Here is a 27954-nt window from a genome sequence, read left to right as displayed (position 1 = left end):
TAGATATATGCAAACTGGGATTTCATGAAGTACCCTGTTACTTTACATAGTTACATAGTATTTGAGGTTGAATAAAGACATCAGTCCATCAAGTCCAACCTATTGCTGATGTGTGTGTATGTATATAAACACACACACACACACACACACACACACACACACACACACACACACACACATTCTCGATCGATAGATATATCTATACAGATAGATATAGTGGCCTGCTAGATCTGGCTTTGGGTCACAGCAGGACATTAGTAAATGCACTTTACTAACTCAGTTTAAGGTGGAGAAGCAAAGAAACACTTATTTTTCTTTCTCTTCTCTGTGCCTTTGACCGCCTCCTGGCCGGTCGGGAGTTTCTTGGATGTGAGTGGCCGTCAAAAGAAACTGTCACAATTTTTAACGATGCCTGTTTACATACAAGCGATCTGGCGACTATAGAGCTGCTGGATCGCTTGTATGAGGTGCCGATCGGTGACGATCGGCACCCCCCCTGCTGGTCCCGAGCTCCGGTGTGGCCCGGGACCAGCATGTCAGCTCAGTGACAGGGGATCAGAGGGGGATTAGCACACCATCTCCCTCCGATCCCCTCTCCTGTGTCAGAATGCAGGAAGTGATGTATATTAAATCACTTCCACATTCTGCTGTCACTCTCCGGCTACAGAAGCTAGAGGGAAGCGGATGAAGCAGATCTCTGCTTAATCAGCTTCTTTGGGGGTCCCTAGGTGACAGGGGTCTTGGAGACCCCTGATGTCTTCCTAAAGAGGACCTGTCACATCCTTTTTGCTATTACATAGGGGGCTTCTATTTTTCCTTAATATAGTCAAAAAAATGAAATCCCAGTGGTGATTATATACCACCAAAAGAAAGCTCTATCTGTCCCCAAAAAATGGTCTAAAATGTATTTCAGTACAGCGTTGCATGATGCAATAAATGTCAAAATACCGCAGTGCTTAATACAAAAAAATAGCCTGGCCAGGAAGGGGGTGTGAACACCTGGTCATCAATTGGTTAATTAGGTTTTCCCTATATTCTTGTCCTGGTGACATTGCTGTAACTGGACAGAAAGCGTGGTGGAAATCTCTAATGAAAAGCTCACACAAGTTCTAGCCTTTACCCTCGGCTAGCAAAATCAGAACTCCTGATCTGTGTTCATGTTCTAGATTAATGACTGAAAACGTGTTGAAGTCTTTGGACCAACTGTTTGTTTCCATAGAGTTTACATATTTTCTTAGTACCGGTCATTTTTCTGTATTTGTTAAATGTAGTATTTGTTTAACTATTTCCATGAAGTATACTCTTGTCAGTTTGAAACTGATTTGATGCCATTTTTACATCAGTTTCATCTTTGAGTCACATTTTAGTTTGTGCTCATTTCCCTTTATGTATATCGTGTATACTTGAATAAGCTGAACAGCTAAGTATCTGACTTGGGAAGTTAATCGATTGGACCGACCCTAAATAAAGTAACGTAGCAGCTATCTTTCATTTTTGAATAATTTCTGCTGATCACTAGCTGTTATGTTCAGTAATTAATTTGATCTTATTGTGGCTACATAGTGATTTCATGTGGAGGTAATTCACTAGCGGCAATTCAGAGCTTGGAATTGCTATATTTCAGCAGGTAGCCTTTCACACATTTCTTTATCTTTCAAAAAAGCCCTTCTTTACCGTCATGTAGGTTAAGTACATCTCCGAGGGCTCTTCATGTAGGATTTTAACAAAGCTGAAACACACTTCATAATTGCTGTAGTCTCACAAGGAGATACACCCTGCAGTATTATAATAGTTGCTCTGCTTTCATGCTGTAATACATATGGCCGGTAATATTTTTGCTTTAATAGAAACTACATTTTTACAATCACTAAAGAGACCTATTTCCCTAATTTATCTGCCCTATATCACTAATTAAGGTAGGGCACATGTAAAAGGCAGGTATAATCATTTTGTGAGCTTTCCCTATGTGAATAGATATTATAGTAGGATGATATTGAATCTTGTTTTATATGTAGAGACTTTGTTAATGCAGGTGATATATTGTTCAAAACGCGAACAGCTGTTTTTAATGGCAGTATGTCCCTAAAGAACAGAATGTGCATTTTCTTCCCCTTGCGTTTGTCAAAAAAGTTCATGATAAACTGTGTATAATGTCATGCCATTGAAAGAATATTGCTGGTCTAAGGGGTTTCTGTATGTTTTAGATGTATTTGCTTAATATAAATCTTGTTAGTGTGTGGTAATGTTTAAAAAAACTATACATATGTATGACTATATTTATTCATCAATATGCAGGTTCTGCTTTCTAGCTATGCCTTGTGGATGGGTCCTCATGCCTCAATACAAGTCTGCTAGAAAGGGTCTGCTTGATTGAAGAATAGACTCTTGGCAGTCTCTGATGACCTAGAACACCTGCAATATTTCTTCAAGACAGAATCTACTGTTTTTTTGCATAGGATTTAAAACACATGAGGGAGCTCAGGGCAACATTTATTCACGTCAAGAAAGGGATACTTCGGTGATATGGTGGTGTGCTGACATGCACCCCACCTATTTGGGAAATGTATGTTTTTGTGCATTTTCTTTATAATGATTAGGACTTAAAAAACATTTCTCCTTTCATTAGTCAATTAAATAGGTAATATTTTATATAATGTAATTTTCTGTCCATCTGGAAGGTGTAAATCTTTCTTTCCACATCATTGGTATGAAAACTTATACTTTTTGCTGAAAAAAAGTTGCTCACTGAGCTGTTTTGCTCTGCTCTGCTGTCGCTTTAAATAATCCTCTGGTAATGTTTTGTAGTGTATTAAATGTTCATCTCCAGCCATTGTGGATATAGCAGGAAAGAGTTATAGCATCTGTCATGTTTTTATGGCTTTCTGTGTCCCTGTTGTGGAGATTGTTCTGGCTTTATAAAGATATCCTGCCACACTCCTTACCAGATAACCCCCTAGGAGGATGGGTGCTGAAGTGTCTGCGAATAGCACCGCATGAATCCGAAAGGACACAAAACTTTACCAACACACCGCAGGAATGTGTCCAAAATCACATCTTCTTTATTGACGCATATTGTCACATACAAAGTTCAACGTTTCGGCGCCATGCAGGGTCCCCTTCATCAGGCTCAACATATTGGGGTTGACCTAAAACCATTATAGTTTCCCTTTAATGATGCATCCACTTTCAGACTGCAGCACTAATTTACATTTACATCTTTTTGGCATTGGTGATAACTGTACTGAGCATTACTTTATTTTGCAAAAAAGAAAGCCTGGACAGTGTAATGCACAAATGGCATACTATTCATAGCTTGACTATTCACAAGCTCATATTAGTGGAATTCTCCATATCTCACAGAATGTTCTACTATATCACCTTAATGTTCTTTTGAATTGAAAACTGGTGCTCATAGTAGTCTAGTTCTATCTTGGAAGTGAAGGTTATCAGCCTCTGTGTGAGACTTATCATTGTTCTCATATTTGATATCAATGAGGTTTCTGGAATACATTCAAACCTGCCAATTTGCTTTTCTTCTGTAGCATTTTGAATGTATCTGTTGACATTGTACAAGATATGCCGCTAAATTGTAGCCTAAGAATTATGAAATAACCAGTATTTGGACAACTCTGTCTAATATCTGTGGCTGCACTCAGAGCAGCGTTTATCCAAACTGTGACAAGAAATGTTTCCTGGAATGAATACATTTTAATGAAATAATCTGAGCAGTATGTCATAGATACAAACAAGAACATGTTAACGGCTCCTTGAGGAGTTACAACTACTTATCTCATTTTGATTTAGTTGTTAGACCCAAAATTTGAGTCCTGTGTCCCAGTATCTGCAAATGTGTAACCGTGGTGAGAGGCTGGTTTACATGGAGTATAATCACTGTAAAATGCTATTACCTGTCTTAACTATACTGAAAATGTATTATAAAGCAGAAAATCTTTAAAGGTCTTCGCCCCTCAAAACTCCAAACTAAACCTAGAAATATATGCAGAGCATAGTCCATGAATAGCTGTGGTGCAGTCCACTTTATTTTTAATTCAGAATTCCTTTTGCTATGAAGTACAAGTTCACTTTTAGTCCAAATTCCTCAATTCAGTATTTTTCAAGCCTTGATGAAGGAAGCCCTGAAACACCTGAAATGCGTTGCCGTTTAACTGGTTCCGGAACTTTTATATATTCTATAGGTCCTGGCTTTGAGAGGATCAAAACAAGCAGCCATAAGCTCTCTCTTTAATACAAGTGATCAGGTTTATTAAAGAAGTGATCACTTTTATGTGACTTGAAAGTGCAATATTTGTTCCCTGATGTTTTTTGCACAGTGTCATCCTGGAAGTGCTCTGCTCTGAGCACTTCCATGTCAAAATCCTGGATGCTAAGCCAGGTAAACAGCAGGCGTCTGAAACAGATGGCATGAGAGACATTAGGCGTCTAATAAACCTGGTGTCCCCATGAAGAGTACCTGTTACCTGCCTAATATTGTCACATAGGAGGATTGTTAGCCCCCTTGCGATGGCAATGAAGTTGTGTTTAAAAAATGAAATGATAATAACATTTTAATTTGAGAAATGTGAAAACACACCCGTCATCCTGTGCAGGACACACGTAAACGCATATTGGGTATCGCCGTGCACGTAAAATATATTACTCTAGGTTATACAAACTCTACAAATGATAAACGGTATATGAACCTTAATAGCCAGTGCTTCTCTTTATTTTTATTGGGTTCATAGTTGATAACACATTGGAAGATTTAGATGCCTTAAAGAAATACCCAATTGTGACTTTGTGAAATGGAGAATGATCGGTGACAACCCCTGCAGTTTATCAAGGCCGGTATGCCAAATTAGAGCCGTGTATGGCCAGGTGTAGTCCTTGCTAATGGCACTTTGGATCAATGCCCCTATACCTAACCATAAAGTGCGAGCCGAGCCATTGGGTTCAGTACGCACTCTGGGCATGTTGCTGTGCTAAGGCGCCTAGCAAAAGTGGGGTCAAAGAGTAGCGTTGCGCAATAGGAATGAACCCTTATTCTGTGTTCTTGCCATTCTAAATACAAAATAAATTACAGGAATAATTTTACTGATTACTCAAACATACATTTAATTAGCTGATATTTTATTCAAATGAAACCTAATAAAGGACAGTAGATTTGATTAAAGGAGAACTATGACATGAGTGATTTCCACTCACCTCATAGTTCTAAGCCGACCTGTGACAATGAGACTGTCACAGTTCGGCTCAGTAGATCGGGAGGTGAGAGAACACATACCGGGTTCCCTCACCTCTCAATCCTGTCACGGCTCTCTGCCGTGACAGGGGGAGGGGCTGGATTCCCCTCTCCCCACTCCGATCTGCCAGCGCTGACTGGCAGAACGGACTGGGGAGGGGGCGGGTACAGCTGGCTCTGCCTCTAGATAGGCAGAGCCAGCTGTCACTCACGCAGCTGGGGGGATCCTATCATCTAAGTCGGGATCCGCTCCAGGTGCAGCGTCTCAGTATACCGCGAGCTGTAGCTCGCGGTATACTGAGCTTAGGGTAACGGGAGGACGCTAGTTTGTGTCCTCCCGTTACCCCCCCCCAAGGAGAACTATGGGGAAAAACACTGACCCCATAGTTCTCCTTTTAATGTATGGATTTTCACACTAAGCTGAGAAATACATGAATACATGCCGAAGGTTTCCTTTTATTATTCTTCACTGCTGTCTGGAAACAGCCTTTTTTCCAGTAGTGTGGCTTTTTGATTTTAGTCTTGAGTGATGACTACAGTTTTGACAGATGCAGATGAATCCTTAGGTCAGGGTTGTACACTATAAAGATTAAAATAAAATGGATAACATTTAAAGAAAGCATCAATCTTCCTAGGTAACTTGCAGTATAACATGTTGAATACTAATGAAAAATGGCAGTTCTGGGGACCTTCTGTAATAGAAATGTTTGTTTTGTTTTTTTCCATATTTTCTTTCTTGTTTACTATGTTCAGAACAAAAAGAATTGTCAGGCTCAGTCCACCCGAAAAGGGTATTAGCTATAGGTAGCTGGTTTGAATTGCCTTTCTGCATTCTCCATTATATTAAATTGAAATTGCACCTTAAGGTGCCTTTTCTTACCCTTTGTCTTGTACTCCTGCCTTTTGGGATCTGTAGCTAGAGCCTCCACAAATGCTTTGCATTTCAGCGTATTGAGGCTGATGGGCACAGCCTTCCTGCTTCCCACAAAGCATTGTCTGGTACATTAGTGGCCTGTCAAAGGTTCTACATGTGTGCCACAAATGGAGCTTGCTGGTGACGCATGACTGAGGCAGAGGTAAGAGCATGACTTACTATGCAGTGACAGGTTTTGTTTAACCCAGCAAAAACCCAGCAAACTGAAAGGAGATATTGACTGCAAAGAAGGTTGCCATCAGCTGTCCTGGGAGAGCGGCTCGCTAAGGATTTGAATCTGAATGCAGTTTGACCATTTAATAGTGGTCAAAGGAGTTTGGTGAGTGTATTGATTACACAGAAACACTAAGGATATCACACTAAGAAATACCTTTTTGGAATGTTGAACATTTGCACTTTATATATTGCTGACATATCCTCTTAAAGAGCTTTTTTTTTTTTTTTAGACCAATTTGTTGAGTTACACATGTGATCTGCATCACAACACATTGCACATGCATTTTTGAGATTGTATTGAATTTAACTATAGGGGAGGTCGCATATTATGTTGGGGCTATCAATAGGCACTTTATTGTTTTTGTATATTTATGTATAAGTTGTACGCTTTTTAGCGCAGTGACTTTGTCTTGAGGTTTTGTTTAACACTACAGTATTACTGTAAAGCTGAAATACAAGAGCCATGTGTGGCTTTTTTTTTTACTTGAATGTTGGTGCCTTTTCTGTATTTCTTCTAGATCTGTGTGGTATTCCAGCATGATAGAATTTTTGCACTTTGCTTCTTTGATGTAACTGCCTGAAATAAAGACTGTTATTGCTCTTTCTTTGTGCGCACGGTGACTGGTCTTGTATCCACCCCCTTCCTGTGGGCACCCTGTAGTAGATGGACCTGCTGGGTCACTCCTACAGCTAATGCTGTCTGCACAGGCACAGTGCAGCACAGTGATGTCTGTGCGCACAAAATGCCTTTGCAAACACACATATCCCAAAGTGTACTTATATGCTTTCTGGCGCTTGAGGAATATATTTTAAGCTTTTGTGTCTGTGGTGCTTCAGGTCCCTTGATGGAAAAAGTCTGTTTGCAAAGCTGAATAGCTAAAATGTCACAGCTGAAAAGATCAGAGTAGTGACTAACCAAAGCTTCCTACCCCCACCCATCCACCTTTCTGCTCTTTGTCCTATTTATGTAACATTAATGGAGATTTATACTGGTTATACACTGCCTGAATTGTGGCAGATTCCTGCTTAAGCAGATGAAATTAGAGCCATGGGTGGTTCCTCTTGACACCACGTTTTGAATTGAAAATTCAAAGGATTTGGGTGTACAGGAGATACACACTTGTCACTTTATTAGGTACACCTTGCTAGTACCAGGTTGGACCCCCTTTTGCCTTCAGAACTGCCTTAATTCTTTGGCATAGATTCAACAAGGTTCCTAAGAGATTTTGGCCCTTATTAACATGATAGCGTTACGCAGTTGCTGCAGATTTGTCGGCTGCACATCCATGATCTCACATTCCATCACATCCCGAAGGTGCTGTATTGGATTGAGATCTGGTGACTGTGGAGTCCATTGGAGTACAGTGAACTAATTGTCATGTTCAAGAAACCAGTTTGAGATAATGTGAGCTTTGTGACATGGTGCATTATCCTGCTGGAAGTAGCCATCAGAAGATGGGTATACTGTAGTCATAAAGGGATGGACATGGTCAGCAAAAATACTCTGGTAGGCTGTGGCGTTTAAACGATGCTCAGTTGGTACTAAGGGGTCCAACGCGTCCCAAGAATATATCCCCCACATCATTACACCACCACCAGCCTAAACCATTGATACAAGGCAGGATGGCTCCATGCTTTCATGTTTACGCCAAATTCTGACCCTACCAACTGAATGTCGCAGCTGAAATAGAGACTCATCAGACCAGGCAACGTTTTTCCAATCTTCTTTTGCCCGATTCTGGCGGGCCTGTGCGAATTGTAGCCACTGTTCCCTGTTCTTAGCTGACAGTAGTGGCACTAGGTGTGGTCGTCTGCTGCTGTAGCCCATCTGATTTCAAGGTTCGACGTGTTGCTCGTTCAGAGATGGTGTTCTGTATACCTTGGTTGTAACAAGTGGTTATTTGAGTTACTGTTGCCTTTCTATCGTCTCAAACCAGTCTATCCATTCTCCTCTGACATCAACAAGGCATTTTCGTCTACACAACTGCCGCTCACTGGATATTTTCTCTTTTTTTGGGACCATTCTCTGTAAACCCTAGAGATGGTTGTGCATGAAAATCCCAGTAGATCAGCCGTTTTTTAAATACTCAGACCAGCCCGTCTGGTACCAACAATCATGCCATGTTCAAAGTCACTTAAAGGAGAACTATGAGGTGAGTGAAAATCACTCATCCTCGTAGTTCGAGCCGATGTGTGACAATGAAACTGTCACATGTCGGCTCAATGGATCGGGACGTGAGCGAACACTTACGGTCACTCGCTCACTTCTCGATCATCTCCCCGCAGAGAACCTTGACTGTCGGTCACGGCTCCCTGCAGGGATTCCCCCCTCCCCGATCCGATCCTCTCGCGCTGACTGGAGGAACGGATGGAGGAGGGGCGGGTACAACTGGCTCTGCCTCTAGATAGGCAGAGCCAGCTGTCACTTACACAGCTGGGTGGATCTCGACAGTAATGTCGGGATTCGTCCCGGCTGCGACGGTCTCAGTATACCGCGAGCTGCAGCTCACGATATACTGAACTTTTGGGTCACGGGAGGACGCTAGTTTATGTCCTCCCGTGACCCTTAAGAGAACTATGGGGAAAAACACTTACCCCATAGTTCTCTTTTAAATCCCCTTTCTTCCCCATTCTGTTGCTCGGTTTGAACTTCAGCAAGTCGTCTTCACGTCTAGATGCCTAAATGCATTGAGTTGCTGCCATGTGATTGGCTGATTTAGCAATTTTTGTTAGCAAGCAATTAAACAGGTGTAGCTAATTAAGTGGCCACTGAATGAATGTGCTCGTGTGGCTAGCTTGAGTTTAGCAGAGATAGTCACAAATTTCACAAAGGGAGCAAATAATGCTGATTTTTATTAAATATTTATTTATAAAATAAAGAATAAATATAATAAATATTTTCCTGACAACATGGCTAAAGTCCTGCAACTACCATTCCGTTGTCCAGGAAATGTGCTGTTTGGCACGGCAGGGCCTTTCCATTGGGTAAGGGACAGTCAAACCCCAATAACAAAATGAAACTAAAGAGGAGCAGAAGCTTTTCTGGCTAATATAATTAATTAATAGCAGGCAGTTTGGTGTCTGGCCTTTAAGCAAGACTTTTATGTTATTTTAAACGTTTAAAAGTAAAAGTTCAGTTCAGCAATGAGAAGCACACAATCTCATCTGCATACAATTTGTCAATATTGAGAGCACATGAGAGAATCAAAATAAACAATAAACAAAACATGTTTCACATTTTTTTTTTTTAGCTTCAAGTGGCAGTTTGAGATCACATGACACACTGCAATTGATGAGAGGTTGCATGGACCCCATTCAATTCCCCAATTATTTATTTGAAATGCCAGTGTTTGATGCAGACAAATATCATTGGATTGGACTTGGATAGATATAATATTTGCCTACTTCATTCTGTATAATTCTTTGAAATAGCTCAGTTGCTATACATTTTCTTTAATGATTCTGTAATTTTGGACGTTCTTTTTCATCAATTAAAAAAATTGTCTGGTCACCATTGGATTAAAGTGTTCCTTATACTGGCCTTCTGCATTTATATATACAGTAATGTACATATGTTTTAGACATTATGCTGTCATGCTGGAAAGCTAGGCAGGTGACGCACAAATTTCCTAAGCTGGCCATCCACAAGAAAAACAAATAAATGCTTGATTCCCTCAACCACGTCAACAGGACTGAATTTTAAACTGTGTATGGCCAGCTCTAGTTCAGTAATTTATCGTGCATCTCCTCTCCACCTCCAGTTTTTTCTTTGGGAAGGAAATTGGCATAATCACATTTGATAAGTTAGCAGGAACGTGATTTAGAAAGCCATTGAGTTGAACAAGGATTAATAGTACAAAGTAGTAGAAATACAAGATGACAGGTAAAAATCGGAAGCATACACGTATTTCAACTGTGCTTATGAGTGCTTGCCTGGAGTTGCACTTTAAAGGAAAATTCCACCAAATTTCGAAGAAAAATAATAAATGCACACTTCATGGGCATTTATTTATTTATTTTTTGCATTTTAGTCACTAAATCATTGCAACCACAATCAGTGGATTGCAAGCGCAGTGCTCTGGCTCCTGCAGACTTTTCCATGTCTACCTCAGTACGGACATTTGGTAACATTGATAGGAAGAGGAATAAATGGACTAAAAGAACGGTGATGTCCCTCTGCCGCAGTGGTTGATGGTACTTGTAGTTTCTCCGTTCCCATATCCTGTCAGGCCTCAAGCCGAAGAACGCCATGATTCCGGTAAGTGGGGAGGGAGGGTGACAATGTTTCATGTTACACCCTAAATATGGCTCAGGACACTATACTGTGTAATTACTTTCTTTGTATGTTGGGCTATGCGAGTTCAGAAAATATGCTGTGCTTGCTATATGTAAAGATGTGTATAATTTCCGATCTTTTGATTTTAAAAAAAAGTATGCTTTATGCAAATATTTTTATTAATGCAGCATACAAAGTTCTACTTTTAAAGTTTTCATGTGGTTTTCCTTTCCCACCTGGTCAATAAATTACACCACTGTGGCTATATAATGTGTTTGCAAACTTGTCCCTTTTTTCTTTCTTGGGCTTTCTTTGCTACACAGCTTCCTCTGTGTGAACTCTTGCTATTAGAAGCACAGTAGGAGCAAAAGTCTTTGCTAATTTCCCTGGCTATAAATGCACAATTAAACCTGTGTATCAGCAGGGGTTTGGACAATCAGTGTGTTCTGGTGCTGAGTGTTACAGAAATGCTGTTGCTGTTCAAACAGATAATTAGTGTGTCATTTGAAACATGTTCTCAGTGCAAGCAAAGTGTGTGTGTGTGTGTGTGTGTGTGTGTGTGTGTGTGTGTGAGAGAGAGATAGTAGAGATATATATATTAAAGAAAATTAATTAAAAGGGGGGGGGTTCGTTAGTTTTAATAATCATATGTGTGGGTACTGCATGGCTCTGTGTCTTGTTGAGGAGCGCTTCCAGTCCCCATGGGAATATTCCGCTTCTCCATTTTCGTCAGTTGTGTGGAACTCTATTAGGGGTTTCCATCACGTTATGGTTAGGCACGATCGCACTACATTAGTGCATTACACCACGCTACTTCACATACACTAGGCTGTAGGGTTTATTTCTGTTCAGGGATTTGGTTTGGTTATTGCTTCTTGATAATTTAGCAGATGCACCTGCTTTCACATAGACCTACCCCAGACTGGGGGCTCTGAGTGTTCTTGACAATTGTTTATTGGTCCCTACCTTTCTCGCGTCCTCCGCCCATACGTCATACGTTGCCTGTTCTACACACCTATACCGGTTTTTGGTGGGTTCCTAGTTCAAGGGATCAGGTATGGATTCACATAGAATTTGTTGCTCGGGTCCAGGAGCAACCCATGGCTGTTTGCCCTGGCCTGTAGTGGATTCTCACTAATTACGTGGGTTGCCAGATTGTTATTTACTATCCGGATGACTTTAATTTGGTTGGGTGTCCTGCGCGGCCCCCTGCTGATCTCCTGTAATTTTTGGCCATTTTTAACTAAATGTATCTGTGGCGGCCCACGAGAGGGAAGGCCTGGACACGGCTGTTACCTTCTGGACATACACGTAGACTCCCTTCTTACACCAGCTAGTCTGCCTCAGGACAAGGTGGTTAGGATTAGGCTTGCCAGCCGGGCTATGGTTCGGTCCCGCACTGCTGCTTGGAAGGGACCATAATCATTGCTGGGCATGCTCTATTTTGCTATGCGTATAATGCCTCAGGGTAGATCATTCATATCTGGCTTGCTTACGCTGCTGCCTTCTACACCTGATGCAGAGTCCCTGGTTCATCGGGACCCCTCCTGTTTTTTTTCAATGTGGGAGGATTGTCTTGGTAAATGCAATGGTATATCGATGTTCATCTTGCAGGTTTCTGATAGTTTGCCTGGTGTTGTCACTAATGCCACAGCCTACAGGGGATACATGGCTATTTTTGGCCCCCATTGGTTAGTAGCTTCCTGGTCTGAAGAGGTTCTTCAGGTTCCAGAGTTTTGCAAACTTCCTCTCTGTTTTGAGATTTCCCCAGTAGTGGCAGCAGCGACAGCTTGGGGGCCTCTGTCATCAGATCAGACAGTGGTCTTCCTCAAAGATAACCAAGCCAAATTGGGCCCAAAGTGTCAATATTTTGTCTGGCCACCATTATTTTCCAGCACTGCCTTAACCCTCTTGGGAATGGAGTTCACCAGAGCTTCACAGGTTGCCACTGGAGTCCTCTTCTACTCCTCCATGAGGACATCACGGAGCTGGTGGATGTTGGAGACCTTGCGCTCCTCCACCTTCCATTTTGAGGATGCCCCACAGATGCTCAATAGGGTTCAGGTCTGGAGACATGCTTGGCCAGTCCATCACCTTTACCCTCAACTTCTTTAGCAAGGCAGTGGTCGTCTTGGAGGTGTGTTTGGGGTCATTATCATGTTGGAATACTGCCCTGCGGCCCAATCTCCGAAGGGAGGGGATCATGCTCTGCTTCAGCACTTTCACAGTACATGTTGGCATTCATGGTTCCCTCAATGAACTGTAGCTCCCCAGTGCCAGGAGCACTCATGCCGCCCCAGACCATGACACTCCCACCACCATGCTTGACTGTAGGCAAGACACACTTGTCTTTGTACTCCTTACCTGGTTGCCGCCACACACGCTTGACACCATCTGAACCGAATAAGTTTATCTTGGTCTCATCAGGCCACAGGACATGGTTCCAGTAATCCATGTCCTTAGTCTGCTTGTCTTCAGCAAACTGCGGGCTTTCTTCTGCATCATCTTTAGAAGAGGCTTCCTTCTGGGACGACAGCCATGTAGACCAATTTGATGCAGTGTGCAGCATCAGTGGCGCAATAGGGTTCAGGTCTGGAGACATGCTTGGCCAGTCCATCACCTTTACCCTCAACTTCTTTAGCAAGGCAGTGGTCGTCTTGGAGGTGTGTTTGGGGTCATTATCATGTTGGAATACTGCCCTGCGGCCCAATCTCCGAAGGGAGGGGATCATGCTCTGCTTCAGCACTTTCACAGTACATGTTGGCATTCATGGTTCCCTCAATGAACTGTAGCTCCCCAGTGCCAGGAGCACTCATGCCGCCCCAGACCATGACACTCCCACCACCATGCTTGACTGTAGGCAAGACACACTTGTCTTTGTACTCCTTACCTGGTTGCCGCCACACACGCTTGACACCATCTGAACCGAATAAGTTTATCTTGGTCTCATCAGGCCACAGGACATGGTTCCAGTAATCCATGTCCTTAGTCTGCTTGTCTTCAGCAAACTGCGGGCTTTCTTCTGCATCATCTTTAGAAGAGGCTTCCTTCTGGGACGACAGCCATGTAGACCAATTTGATGCAGTGTGCAGCATATGGTCTGAGCACTGACAGGCTGACCCCCCACCCCTTCAACCTCTGCAGCAATGCTGGCAGCGCGCATACGTCTATTTCCCAAAGACAACCTCTGGATATGACGCTGAGCACGTGCACTCAACTTCTTTGGTCGACCATGGCAAGGCCTGTTCTGAGTGGAACCTGTCCTGTTAAACCGCTGTATGGTCTTGGCCACTGGGCTGCAGCTCAGTTTCAGGGTCTTGGCAATCTTCTTATAGCCTAGGCCATCTTTATGTAGAGCAACAATTCTTTTTTTCAGATCCTCATAGAGTTCTTTGCCATGAGGTGCCATGTTGAACTTCCAGTGACCAGTGTGAGAGCGATAACACCAAATTTAACACACCTGCTCCCCATTCATACCTGAGACCTTGTAACCCTAACGAGTCACGTGACATCGGGGAGGGAAAATGGCTAATTGGGCCCAATTAGGACATTTTTACTTAAGGGTGTACTCACTTTTGTTCCCAGCGGTTTAGACATTAATGCCTGTGTGAGTTATTTTGAGGGGACAGCAAATGTACACTGATATACAAGCTGTACACTCACTACTTTACATTGTAGCAAAGTGTCATTTCTTCTGTGTTGATTCATGAAATTATATAATAAAATATTTTCAAAAATGTGAGGGGTGTACTCACTTCTGTGAGATACTGTATATTCAATAGGCTACAGGTCAGGGCTTATAGAAAGCCACTTCAGAATAGTCCAGTGTTTTTTGTTCTTGGCCATTATTGTGTATAGTGTTTTGGGCCACTATCCTGTTGGGAAGACCCATGACCTGTGGCGGAAACAGAGCTTTTTGACAGTGGGCAGTATGTTTTGATCAAGAATTGCTTGATAGTTTTGAGATTTAATTGTGCCTTTCACAGATTCAAGGCACCTGCTGTCTGATGCAGCAAAGCAGCCCCAAAACAAAACTGAACCTCCGACATGTTTTTCCAGTAGGTATGGTGTTTTGATATTTATTTATTTGAAAGCTTCATTTTTTCATCTGTGAACATAGAGGTTTTGTGAATTGCCAAAAAAACAAAAACTATTTTGTCTCAACTGTTCAACTGACATTCTGCCAGAAGCATTGTGACTTGTCTATGCATTTTAGCAAATTTCCCTCTGCCTTTTTTTATTTTTCTTTCAACACTGGATTCCTACTGGGTCTTTTTCCTTTAAACCGACTGTTGCTGAAAGAGCAACAGATGGTGCAATCAGACACTGATGTACCTTGACCTTGAAGTTCACTTTGCATCTCTTTGGAAGTTTTCCTTGGCCGTTTGTCTACCATTTGCACTATCCATCTATTCAATCTGGGGTCGATATTCCTCTTGTGGTTATATCCAGGAAGGTTGGCTACACTCCCATGGAACATAAACTTTTTTAATATTTAAAACCACTTTTCACCGGAACCTCAAGCTACTTGAGTCTTATAGTCTTTACCTTTTGACATGTTGGTCTGTTATTTCCTTTTTGATCTCCTTAGACAACTCTCCCATTTGCTTTTTCTGGTCCATGTTTACTGTGGTGGACACAATGATATCAAACAGCAGAGTGACTACTTCACTCCATTTAAATAGGCTGACTGACATGTGAGATTATACTTTGTGATGCATATTACAGCAAACAGAAATATTGTGATCTAATTTGTAATCTTTTCTAATGGGGGTACCAACAAATCCTATCTAAGCCATTTTAGAATATATTTTTACTAGGGATGCACAGATACCGGTTTTTCCCTACTGAGTACCAATATTTTTTTCGGTACTCCCCGATACTGAATACTGAGCTGAAAGTCCCATTAAGGAAGCTGGGCGTTCTGTAATGACTCGCTGCCGTTCGTTGTGTAATGACTCACCGCCCGGCTTCCTGATTAGCCGGGCAGCGTGGTGACGAAGCATGGAGCCAGTTTTCTGGGCAATCAGGAAGCCGGGGAGGTGGGAGAGGCGGGTAATGTCCCGCTGCCTGGCTTCCTGATTGACCAGCTTCCCATCCAGTCAGGAAGCCGGGGGGGTGAGTCATTGCCTGCTCCCCGGCTTCCTGAATGGATGGGAAGCTGGCTCCATGCTCCCTGGTGACGAGGGAGCATGGAGCCGGCTTCCCGGCCAATCAGAAAGCTGGGTAGCGTGCGATGACTCGCCACCCGGCTTCCTGATACTGGAAATTCTGGTGTCATTATAGGCATCGGGAGCATTTGGGCAAGTACGAGTACTCGTCCAAATGCTCTATCGGCACCGATACTAGTTTTTGTAACGGTGCATCCCTAATTTGTACAGTTTTGGACAAAAGGCAATAACTTATTTTCGCACTTGACTGACATATCAAAGGCATATGTCTAGAGGAATTAATCATTGTTTCATTGAGCTGTAAGGGTACTGTCAAATCAATCAAATTTTATAGACAAATGGAACCTGGGCATGGCTTTTTTTTTTTTAAATATGAATATGCATTATTGACCAATGCAAGAAAGTCTTGAGACATTAATGAAAGCTGTGTGAAACATCTATGAACATAGTTTTTCTCTGCTGTAACTGCATCATGATGACAATACATAAACTACATTTTCAATTTTATATTTCCTCCTTCATGATTTATGGTCCCCTGTGCTGGACACATTGCACTGGAAGTCAATTAGAGAGCTTTGCGCCCTTCTTAACTCTCATTAATTAGGTTAATAATTCAACAATATTCCCTCATGCGCCAAGAATTACCTGCAAGTGATAATTGTATTTTCTTCTGTCATTGAATTATGCTGGGAATTTACCTGGAATCTTCCTCTGAGCACAAAGCCTTTTGTTTGAAACTTTCAATCTAAAATGCTCAAATGAAGCTTGAAGCTTCCAGCGATGTTTGGGAGAGCTTTGAGCTCTGAAATCTGAGTAAGCATCAAAAGCCCAACTTCTATTCTTGAGTATTGCGCATCACTTATACCATAAGAAGCAATGTTTTTACAAATTGAGGTTTGTGCAAACATTCAAAATGTATAACTAACAGTATGTAATATCTCTTTATATGTTCAAGTTGTATGCATTGCCCCAAAGAGCATGTAATGTTTTATTAATTTTCAATATGATGATGTGGGGGGTTACAAATCTAGACAACAGATTCACAATAAATGATGCAAATATCTTATAACAATACTTTCAGAAATATATTCAGGATTGGTTAAGAAATGGCCTAGAAATAGCAGTTTGTGTATTCAAATGATAAAGTTTACACTTGAGTGGTTCCTGACATGTGTTTTCTGATCTGCCGTTAGAAAAAAAAATGTGTAGTGCTTGCTTGATGGTTCTGTCTTTCTGACAGGACCACAGTGACGTTAGCCTTTACGTACTTCTACACACTACAGATACGTTTATCAGGCCTGGATTTGTGATAAAGCCATGTTAGCCTTCAAATTAGATCAGTTTACTGGCTAGGCAGTCCATGCCTTCTCTAATCTTTGTACTACCTTTCTTTATTAGATGCTACTAGCATCACCTAGGGGGCACATTACTGAAATCCAGCCCTGATGTTTATGTGCTGCAAGTTTTCAGAACTCGCACAGGAGCTGGGAATGCTAATGCATAAAGTGTTTGTAATTTTTTAAATGCTATGAATTTCCAAATGCAGCAGTGTGTTAAGTTGCTTGCCCTATTAATTGTGCTTGTTTGAAACGCCTTTATATAACAGTTTGGTTTTCATGCATTAAAGTGCATATAAACCCCAAAACAAAAATGTAATGTCTTGCAGCTTACCACTCTTTAAATGTTGTGGCTGCATTAGTTTTATGTTTTCAGTCTTTTTTTTTTCCTTTTTTTATTTTCACCTGGTGATCCGGCCAGTAACACAATTCCTGTCATAGGGTGGCCATGGAGGAGCAACCTAGCCACTGTTTGACAGCAGCATTGTCAATCCATAGAGCAGATTTAGATAAACTTTATCAAGTTAAATCTGAATTTGAAGGAGAAATATGGGGTGAGTAAATGACACTCATCCCCATAGTTAGAGCAGACATGTGACATTGAAACTGTGATCGGGAAGTGAGTGAAAACATACCGCCACTTGCTCACTCCCTGATCATTTCCCTGCAGAGAGCAGTGACTTTCACAGGTTTTCCTCCCTTCTATCCTAATGGATGGCAGAGGGGGGCGGGTATAGCTGGCTCTGTCTCTAGATAGACAGAGCCCGCTGTCAATCAGGCAGCGGGGGGGGATCTCCACAGTATTGTTGTCATCCGTCCCACCTGCGACACACTCAGCATAAAGCAGGCAATAGCTTGCGGTATACTGAGTTTTGGGTCACGGAAGGACGTTGGTATATGTCCTCCTGTGACCCTAAAGAGAACTGGTGAAAAAAGGTTACCCCATAGTTCTCATTTAAGCTAACACTTATTCTCGTACAATCGCGGGATTTCCCACGATTCTCGTACGAGAATCGAGCGGTGTATGGGCACCTTAAGATTTATACAGGCTGATCAGCTACAGCTGATCGCAAACTATGAACTTTGATTGGACACTCTTTGCACACATTCTTAGCAGTCTATGGATTTAACTGGCCATGTGGATAAGCCCTTAATCTCAGTATTTTAATAGTTTTCAATAGTTTGCACCTACCTCCTGAGCGACCAATTTACATTTGCGTGTAATAAAATGAGCATGTAAAAGCTTGTGGTCAAAATCGATCTTGACAACTTTAACTAGTTGAGTAGACATGAATTGTCCAAACACAAATAATTATCATTGTTTCTTTTTTCATTTAGGAGGAACAGAATAGAGGGAAGCCAAACTGGGAGCACCTGAATGAAGACTTGCATGTACTAATAACCGTGGAAGATGCCCAGAACAGAGCAGAGCTTAAGTTAAGAAGAGCGGTGGAAGAAGTGAAAAAGCTACTGGTTCCAGCAGTAAGCACACTATATATCTTAAACTTTATGATACAAAAAGCATTGTTTTTTTTAATTTGAAGTTACTGAAAATGTTACTTGATACAAATGGTATACTTACACTGTGGCTCTTTGTCTTGGCATCTGTATGACAGTTCTTCTGATTTGTTATCTATTACTAAGATGTGTCCCTGAATAAAATTGAGCACTGTGCAAGTAGTACCGGTAATTTATAATATCTATCATTCCCTATTAATTTTCATTGCGTAAATTTGTGATTAATTGGTATTAACAGAATTGAATTTAGTTGTTTTGACTGTGTATCACAGTGAATACAAATCAGACACAATGGGGTTGGTTTACCAAAGGAGTAGAGACTGTTCAAAGTGAATCTTCACTTTGGAAAATGTACTGTATGTTCACTTTGAAGTGAACACATAGTCAACCTGCCTTCACCTTATTTGCTAAGCAGATGTTCACTTTTGTAAGGTAACATTTCTCTTTTGAAAATCAACCCCCGTTTGGGGTTTGATGGATCTTGGAGGAAGGGGGGGTGAGAAGACATGAGGAAAATGTGAAAACCCCTTATAATGTAGTTTTTTGGAGATTTGGTTTACTTTGGGCAATTGTAGAAAAAAGTAGAGGTGGTTTAATTACATCTAGGGAAGTTGCTAGAACCTTGTTGGGTTTTTCCAACCCGAAATGGGGCTTGTGGAGGATATTTCTATCTCCAGACACACCATTCTGTGTGTGGCACTGCTCTCACTCTGTGCTGCAGGAGGTCCCCACCCTAAGGAGGTGGTATGTGTGTGTTTTTTCTTTTTCTTTTGTGTTTTTTTTCCCCTGTAAAAGTTGGTTGTGAATCTGACATTATTTATTTTTTAGAATGTTTTTTATAGAGAACTGTCAATTTATAATGTGTACTAGATTAGAGCCTTCCTTGCGTCCCATGTAATCTGGCCCACATAATTTTGTTCATTCAACATTTATTCTGTTGATACCACTACAAAAAAAGCCAAATGTAATCTTCCTGTTCTACTGAACTGCAAAGGTCATTTTGTGTGTTTTTAGCTACTACACAGAAACTTTCAAGTCAGGTTTTATTGATTGTCCATTCAGTATCTATCTATGTGAGAATGTACTCTCCTGCAGCCTTTTGCAAACTAAAGACCCTTTAAACAGCAGAGTGAAGGATAGTGTAGAAATTCCAATGGGCCTAAAGCATGCCGTTAAAGTAATGCTACATTTTTGAAGCAGCATGTTCAGGCTCACTGGATATATATCAGCTAACCGGAGCTTCAGGTGATATTTTTCCTACAGTGTGGTGTAAAATGTCTCATGGGCCCTAGGCCTATCAACCAATTCTGTGTAATGTTTATGTAAGCGGTTCTGTCTTTTAAAACTGTACACTTGGCGCTATCATTTATCTGGGGTTCTTAAGTTGTTTTTTTTTTTTTTTTTTTTTTTTTTTTCCCCCCCCCCCCCCCAGTTGCAGCTGCTGCTTTTTTTTTTTTTTGTTCAATTATTAATCGGAAGAATAGCCGTATTAAGCATGGGATTTTGTTTCAGCTAGGTTATAATACTATCTGGTGTTTCAGCAGGCTATATTATAGCTACTTTTGTAGACTAAGAATATATGGCTTTATTTTGTTCTGTTAGGGCTTCTTCACACTTCAAGCATTGGGCTGTGTTGGTCAATGCAGTCACAACGTATAAACAAGGCAAAAAGATTTGCTCTCACTTGTCAGTTTATACTGTTGGTGTACGCTGGAAAAAAAAAGACAGGAAACATTTGTTTGCACTAAAAGCATTGTGAGGTGCTGCTGCATGCATTGGCCAAAAGGAAAGTAATGTGTTGCAAATGCATAGTAGTGTATGTACCAACGCACCTCAGCAAACATGAGTGAATGTCAATATTGTAAGCCCTCACAAGCAGGACCCTCCTTATCATCTTGAATTGTATTGTGATTGTAATGTCTTCCTTATATTGTAAAGTGCTGCACAAACTGTTGGCACTATATAAATCCTGTATAATAATAATATGCAATAGCATGCACATGTGGTATGAACTTACCCTTTTGGTTTTTAAGAGTTCACTTTTAAATAAGAACTTGTGTGTTTACATTTAATCATTGTTTTACATTCAGTCAAAACCCCCTGTATCACTGTTTTACACAGACTGAACTAGTGTATAAAGGGATACCATTTGACCCTATTCTCCTTAAGAGGAAGGAATTCCAGAAAGTTGTGTTTGATGGTGGACTTCCAATGGCAATGGCTGTTTTAAATATGGTATGTGTCGGGGTGAAAAGAAGGTCCCCTGAGAGCCTGAGCTTAATACCGTATTTTGCGTTCCATAAGACGCACCGGACCATAGGACGCAGGGAGGTCCGGTGCGCCTTATGGAGCACTCGACAGACCGTAGCTTCTGTCACAGATTCTGTGACAGAAGCTGCAGTTAGTGACCGCTGACACAGGTGGCGCTGTGAGTACAGCGCCACGGTCTCAGTGATCACACAGAGCAGACGAAGAACGTCCGTTCCTCGTCTGCTCTCGATCACCGCCGACGTCGCCGCTGCTCGGTTTTAATGCAAGTGATCTAATCATATCACTTGTATTAAACGAGCAGTGGCTCCTATTGTACATTTAGCTCTGCTTTAGCAGGGCTAAATGTACAAAAAATTACGCGCCCGAAACTGCATGTCTCGGGCGTCGGGATTCGCTCCATAAGACGCAGGCACATTTCCCCCCTCCTTTTGGGGGGAAAAAGTGCATCTTATGGAGCGAAAAATACTGTAAATGGTCACTCTAGCCTTTACAGCCAGAATTACTTCTGTTTCCTGAAATGTTTATCTGTTTACTGTGGTTAAGGTGTTTCCTAATACCAAGTACCTTTTTATGTATTAAAGTAGATCTAAACCTAAGAATGAAAATTAAATATATTTCAGCTAACCAGTCCTTAGATGTGGTGACTGCTTTTGTTTTTTGCTGATTACTTCCCAGTGCTCTCTGCATCTGCTGAATATTATCAGCTACATTGTTCTCTGCTATCTCTGACTTCAGAACTATGCTCCTCTATTTTATGAAGAAGAGAGGGGCAGAGGCCTGGAGTCCTATCTTATTTCTGTTGTCCTAAATCAGTAGGGTGAGTGAGCATTGCCTAGGACTGGAAGTGTGTTACTGGCAGATTTACCAGTGGAAAATTAAGGAATAGCTTGAAAAAAAAAGCAATGCAGCAAACACATCTGGTAAACGGCAATATATTACATTTTTCAGGGTTTAGATACGCTTTAATGCCAAAGTGAATGTAATGTTTGAAGAGTACCTTTCTAAGCATGGCCACATAGACATCAATTTTGTGAGGCTTTTGTTTCAATTTATTTCATATTTTAAAATCATATTTAGAATAATTTTTTGCCAGTGGACAGATTGGGTGCTTTCTTTTTCACTTTGATCCATATTACAGTATTTATTAAAGCTAAAGTTATGACTGTTTATTAAAAATTGTATGTCTTTTTAAAGTGAAAAAAAATGGCATACACTTTACAATCCCTTAAAGGAATTGAACATTCTTAAGCCTGTTGGATGCCTTGGCATGTCCTGAAGGGCTATGCCATAACTTAACATTAGTTTTAGATGCTTCTTAAATTATCAGATTTCATTAACAAGTGCACTTGACCTGGGATTGACCTGTTTAGGCAGGTTTTCCATTCCCGTGGGTTTGTATGGGAATACAAGCTTATGGTACTAGTACTGCTAGAGAGACGTTCTAAAGTTATTGCTGTGAATGTGTTTAACATCTATAGGTTCATTAAAATATTTAGTTCTATGTTTATACTTTAATATATATAAGGCAGGTCATCCTTCTAACATGTATACAGTAGAACGTGGCAGCGTTTTCCAAACTTGCCAGTTATGTCACACTTGCCTCCAAATCTGTTGTCCTCTACTGATGCGGGGTGTGAGCTACCATCTGTGGCTGCCATATTCTTCTACTCTTCTTTTAGGTCCTTTGTTTCCTTGCTGTGTCCCCTGGCCGACCACTGATAACTAGCATTCAGCTCCATTCTCTACATCGTACAGATGTTGGGAATGGATCTGACCAGTTTTGAAGGAAAATAATCTTTTGTCATAGCTGGTTAATTTTGAAACACATAGCATTATAACCAACTTTGTCTTAAGAAAATCTGACATGGAAACAAAATGAGAATATTACACAAGACACATTCATATAATTAAAACCTATAACACAGCATACAAAGGAACAAACTAACAGCCCCAATGTATCGGCAGGTAATATAAATTCCTGTGCGTCTACATTCGGATGGATCTGTGTGTAACGCTGATGCTGCAACCCTAATATAACTGCTCAGTATTGTACTAAAGCTGTGTTAAGGGTAAGCAGCTAAATGCATTAGACTAAAAATAACAGAAATAATGTGCCTGTGTATGAAAAAATAACCTCCCAGTTTCAGAAACTTGGCCACCTTATGGGAGAGCACACTCGTATTTATTCTTTTATGTGTGTAATTATTTTTTGTGTTTTTAAAATTAATGGTTTTAATTATTCTATTACAATATGTATGCCTTGTTCGTATACCTATCCTTTGTTTCCATGGCAGGTTTTGTCTATTAATCGATTATTGAAAAAGTTGACAACTTTTTCAATCGATTATGTCGATTAGTTGTTGCAGCCCTAATTGTGAGAATGTAAGGAAATGGATGGCTGTGTCATTTTGTGTCATAATGTTGATCAGCTAGGTCTGTTTCAAAGCCTAAAATGCATCAGACTTTTCAGTCTTTTTACCAATGTGTCCAATAAATGTATTAAAAGAGATGGATAGGTTTCTTAAAGTAGAACTGCATCTTGGAATTTTAAGCAAAAATTGCCCCGGTCAAATACAGTATAGTCTTTATCCTACTCCCAAGTTTTCAAGTGGTGAGGGTCCTCTCCGCACACCTTACAGCAGTCCTGGCCAAATAAGAACGGTGGTGCTCGCAATGACTATCACGGATGGCACCGTGCAAAATACGAAGTAAAAGAAACAGGCCACCAGCACTCGTTTAGAATAAATATGTCCTTTTTTAATGGACAATTGTGTCACTACAATCAACAGAGCCGACGTTTCGGTGCCGCACAGGGTACCTTCTTCAAGGCAGTACAATTTTACTTTTACTTTTACTTTACTTTTATCCTACTCCCAACAATTCCAAAAATGGTTCCCCATACTTCCTATCCCAGAGACTTGACAAAACATTTAGTATAAGTCTCCTAGGTTGATGGTCTACATTTAATGGTTGGCACTGTAACAATGCCCCAACTGGAAGATATTGTCTCTACGCCTGTGCTTGCGAGGACTAAAATTCTAGGTTTCCAGAATCTCATAGTATCTAATTGCTGAGCTAACAAGATTACTATTCTGTCAGTTACTTTAGATTTTTTTTTTTTTTATGTATTCATGTTTGCTGTTAAGTGGTGGTTTTGAGACATCTAACTTTAAAACAGTAATAACAAGTAGGAGTGAAACATTATCCACCTCTATGGATAAGGTATTTAGACATTTCAAATGACACACATTTTCATTGAGACATATATTCAATCTCACAGCTTCTAATACTATACTTTGTCCGTAAGCCAAAGACGGTGACATCTGCTAAATTGTTTTTTCTTTTCAGCTTTTCTTTTCCAGTGTGTGAGAAAGAAAGGCAATTTCTTTTTCTATCCCAGCAATATAGACATGACACTGTGGAATTTCTCCAATAGCAGAAATGTGAAATTAGAGCTCACACACCTACAGATTAATGTATCAACACAACGAGATTGAGCTGCTTCTCTGCGAATCTGAAAGTCTTCTTTGAAGAGATTTAGGCTACAAAACTATCAAGTATAATAGCATAGCACTTTCAATGCCTCTGCAGAAATTCAGTTAACTATTTGCAGAGCTTGGCTCCATGTTATCATTTTTAAATGTGATTTATATTTCCATATTCAACCCAGTACTTAATCTAAACTAATCAATGGTTTAAAGCGCCTCACTGCAAAGTAAATGTTCTATGAAATAATGCAGTGGCTGTAAAGTAGGAATCGTAAAGTGGCTGCATTCACCAATCAGCCATAACATTATGACCACCCACCACCTTCTTCCAGTGCTCAGTGGTCCAGTTCTGATGCTCATGTGGATGTTATAGGCGCTTTTGGCCGTGGACACGGGTCAGCACTTCCACCCTGATCAGCCTGTGGTCTTGCAGCCCCATACGCAACAAATTGTGATGCACTGCGTGTCCTTTCTATCGGAACCAGCATTAACTTTCAGCAATTTTAACTACAGTCTACACTGTACAGTCTACAGTTTATTCAATGAGCCTTAACCGCCCATGACCCTGTCGCCATTTCACTGTTTTTCTTAACTTGGACCACTTTTGGTAGGTCCTGACCACTGCAGACCGGGAACGTCCTACAAGAGTTTTGGAGTTGCTCTGACCCAGTCATCTAACCATCACAATTTGGCCCTTGTCAAAGTCTCTCAATCCTTATGCTTGCCCATTTTTTTCTGCTTACAACACATCAACTTGCTCCAACTAGTTACATGACTTGATGGACTAATGTCTTTATTCAACCTCAAATACTATGTAACTATGTAACTTCAAGGAAAAAATGTTCACTTGCTGCCCAATGCATCCCAGCCACTTCCCATTTGTTTCTGCTTACAACACATCAACTTCAAGGAAAACATTTTCACTTGCTGCCTAGTGCATCCCAGCCACTTCCAGGGGCCATTGTAACAAGGTAATCGGTTTTATTTACTTCACCTCTCAGTGGTCATAATATTATGGATGAACGGTGTAAATACCACTGTTTCCAGGTATGGAACAAACAGAGATCTTCCACTGCCCCCCACAGTTTAGTTAAAGTGATATTATTAAAGTTTAAATGTTTTAAGCTGTTTTAAATGCAGATTAAGTCAAGCTGTACAACCGTCCAGATCACCTTGTAGCAGCCTGCTAGTTCCTCCCACCTCACTGCTGTGGTTTTTGGGGTCCTTCTTCTGGGGGACCCGAGACAACGACAAATTACTTCAGGATGGAGAGCAGACCAGAGAACATCCGTCCTCAGACCTGCTCTGTGTGATCGATGAGACCGGAGCGCTGTACTTACAGCGCTCACTGTTTCAGCTGTCACAAGCCGGGCTCCACAGTAGATTGAGCATAATGCTGTGTTCAATCTTCTGTATTCGAGGGTAAGCTCCATAAAGAGAACCTGTCGCCTCCAATGCTATCACATAGGGGCTTGTTTTCCCCTGTGTGATAGCAATAAAATTAAGAGAAAAATAATAATAAAGTAAGAAATTAATGTATAAAAATTACAACCAACCACGCCACCCCAGCCATCTGCTTGAGAGCAAACGTATGCGTAGGGCATTGTATGTGTGTGCGGGCGCATGCTGAGTGCTGTGTGCCATATTGTGGTAACCGGGCAGCAATGCTCTCTAACACACAATGTGCATTAAAGGGTAAGTTCACTTTCCCAAGTAAATTTGGAAAATGGAATTACCCGCTCAAATCTAAGCTTTCTGTGTCTTTAGAAACACACTGTCACATCAAGACACTTCCCTGCACCTTCCTTCTCCCTTCTTTATTCTATTTAGTAGATGGAGAGTTAATGGATACAGCTCTATGCGTCATGATCTTGCACTGGGCAGGAAGTTCAGAGAAGCCGAGCTGAGAGAGTTGGAGTCTGCTGTTTAGAAACATGACTGAAAGTGCTTGCATAAAATGTAAAACACTTGCAGGGCATTGTATATTTGTTAAATCTGGATTCATTATTGAAAAAAAGTTTGGTTTATTACTACTCTTAAACTGCCTCCCGGCCGGCCGTTGTGCATAGCTTCCTGGATGTAACAGGCAGTGTAGCCCTGTCCACTCACTTACTCGCCAGCTGGAAACGACCAAAATTTAACAGCGATGCCAGTTTACAGTGAGTGAAAAATTTCACCAGTCAGCATGACCGGACTATAGCCTTGCAATTTATGTAAAAATGTGGGGACAGATAGAGCTTTCTTTGGAGGTATATAATCACCACTGGGGGGTGAAGAGGGGTTATTTTTTTTTACTATATAATGAAAAAAGTACCATGAATGTAAAAAAAAAAAAGTTTCACTACGTTATAAAACATTTATTCTTACCCATATTTTTAGTAAAACATAAAAGTCGGGTCACGTCGGGTAAATAGACAGCAAACATGTCAAGCCTGAAAATTGTGTGCGCCTGGAAAATTGCAAAAAACGCCCATAGGTGACGATTAAAACGCTTTTACTGTTCATCAGTTTAGTGTTATCAGTGATTAAAGGAGAACTATGGGGTTAGGGTCAGGTACTCTTAAGAATGAACACACACACACACACCTTTATTCAACCTCAAATACTATGTAACAGGAGGACACAACCTAGCGTCCTCCCGTCACCCTAAGCTCAGTATAACGCTAGCTTCTGCTCGCGGTATACTGAGACGCTGAAGCGGATCCCGACAATTATGTATGGATCAGCCCAGCTGCGTGAATGACAGCTGGCTCTGCCTATCTAGAGGCAGAGTCAGCTGTACCCTCCCCCATCCGTTCCGCCAGTAAGCGCTGGCGGATCGGGGAGGGGGGATTCCAGCCCCTCCCCTGTCATGGCTCCGGGACATGATCGAGAAGTGAGCGAGCACCGGTATGTGTTCGCTCACTTCCCGATCTACTGAGCCGACCTGTGACAGTCTCATTGTCACAGGTCGGCTAGAACTATGAGGTGAGTGAAAAGCACTCACCTCATAGTTCTCCTTTAGGCTGGGTTCCCACCTAGGTGATCGAAATATGCACGTATGGCGCGTTTCGGGCCGTGCGTTTTTACCCCTATTTGCGGTCCACGAAACGCGCATCAAACGCGTGTTTACGAGTGCTATCCGGCTGTATCCTAATGGATACGCGTGGAAATACGCCCCAAAGCTCATGTACTTCTTTGGGCGTAGGGCATTTTTCAGCACGTTCCGACGCGCTGAAATACGCCCAGGTGGGAACCATGCCCATAGGAAATGCTGGGATTTCACTTGCTGGGCGTTTTACAGCACGTCGATCAGCGCTGTAAAACGCCCAGGTGTGAACCCGGCCTTAATGGCTCTAAAATTATTGCTCTCACTCCGACGTTTGCGGCGATATGTAACATGTGCGGCACAATACGTCTTTGCACGTAGGCGCACCCGACGCATATCTGTGTGTGTATGTGGGGGGCGGGGACTTTTACATTTTTTATGCTTTATTTTTTTTATGATTCTTTAATTTTTGTATT

The 27954-nt window shown here is 41.3% G+C and overlaps 1 protein-coding gene across 9 annotated transcripts in view; it reads left to right on the top strand.

Moving 5' to 3' along the window:
* The window catches only part of QKI (QKI, KH domain containing RNA binding), a 163511-nt gene that overhangs the window by 84656 nt on the left and 50901 nt on the right, over window positions 1-27954 (top strand). For all 9 annotated transcript variants that reach the window (XR_001941960.1, XM_018570312.1, XM_018570310.1 and 6 more), the window contains one exon: window positions 18512-18655. Coding sequence is in view for 8 of the 9 variants with exons in the window: in XM_018570312.1 (XP_018425814.1) it covers window positions 18512-18655 (144 nt within the window). In the remaining variant the exon portion in view is untranslated. The remainder of the gene's footprint in view (window positions 1-18511; window positions 18656-27954) is intronic.

Source organism: Nanorana parkeri, unplaced genomic scaffold (genome assembly GCF_000935625.1).
Source record: "Nanorana parkeri isolate BGI_ZX_2015 unplaced genomic scaffold, ASM93562v1 scaffold1504, whole genome shotgun sequence".
NCBI lineage: Eukaryota > Metazoa > Chordata > Amphibia > Anura > Dicroglossidae > Nanorana > Nanorana parkeri.
Note: the sequence above shows the minus strand (reverse complement) of the source record. Positions and strands in the feature narration are given on the sequence as shown.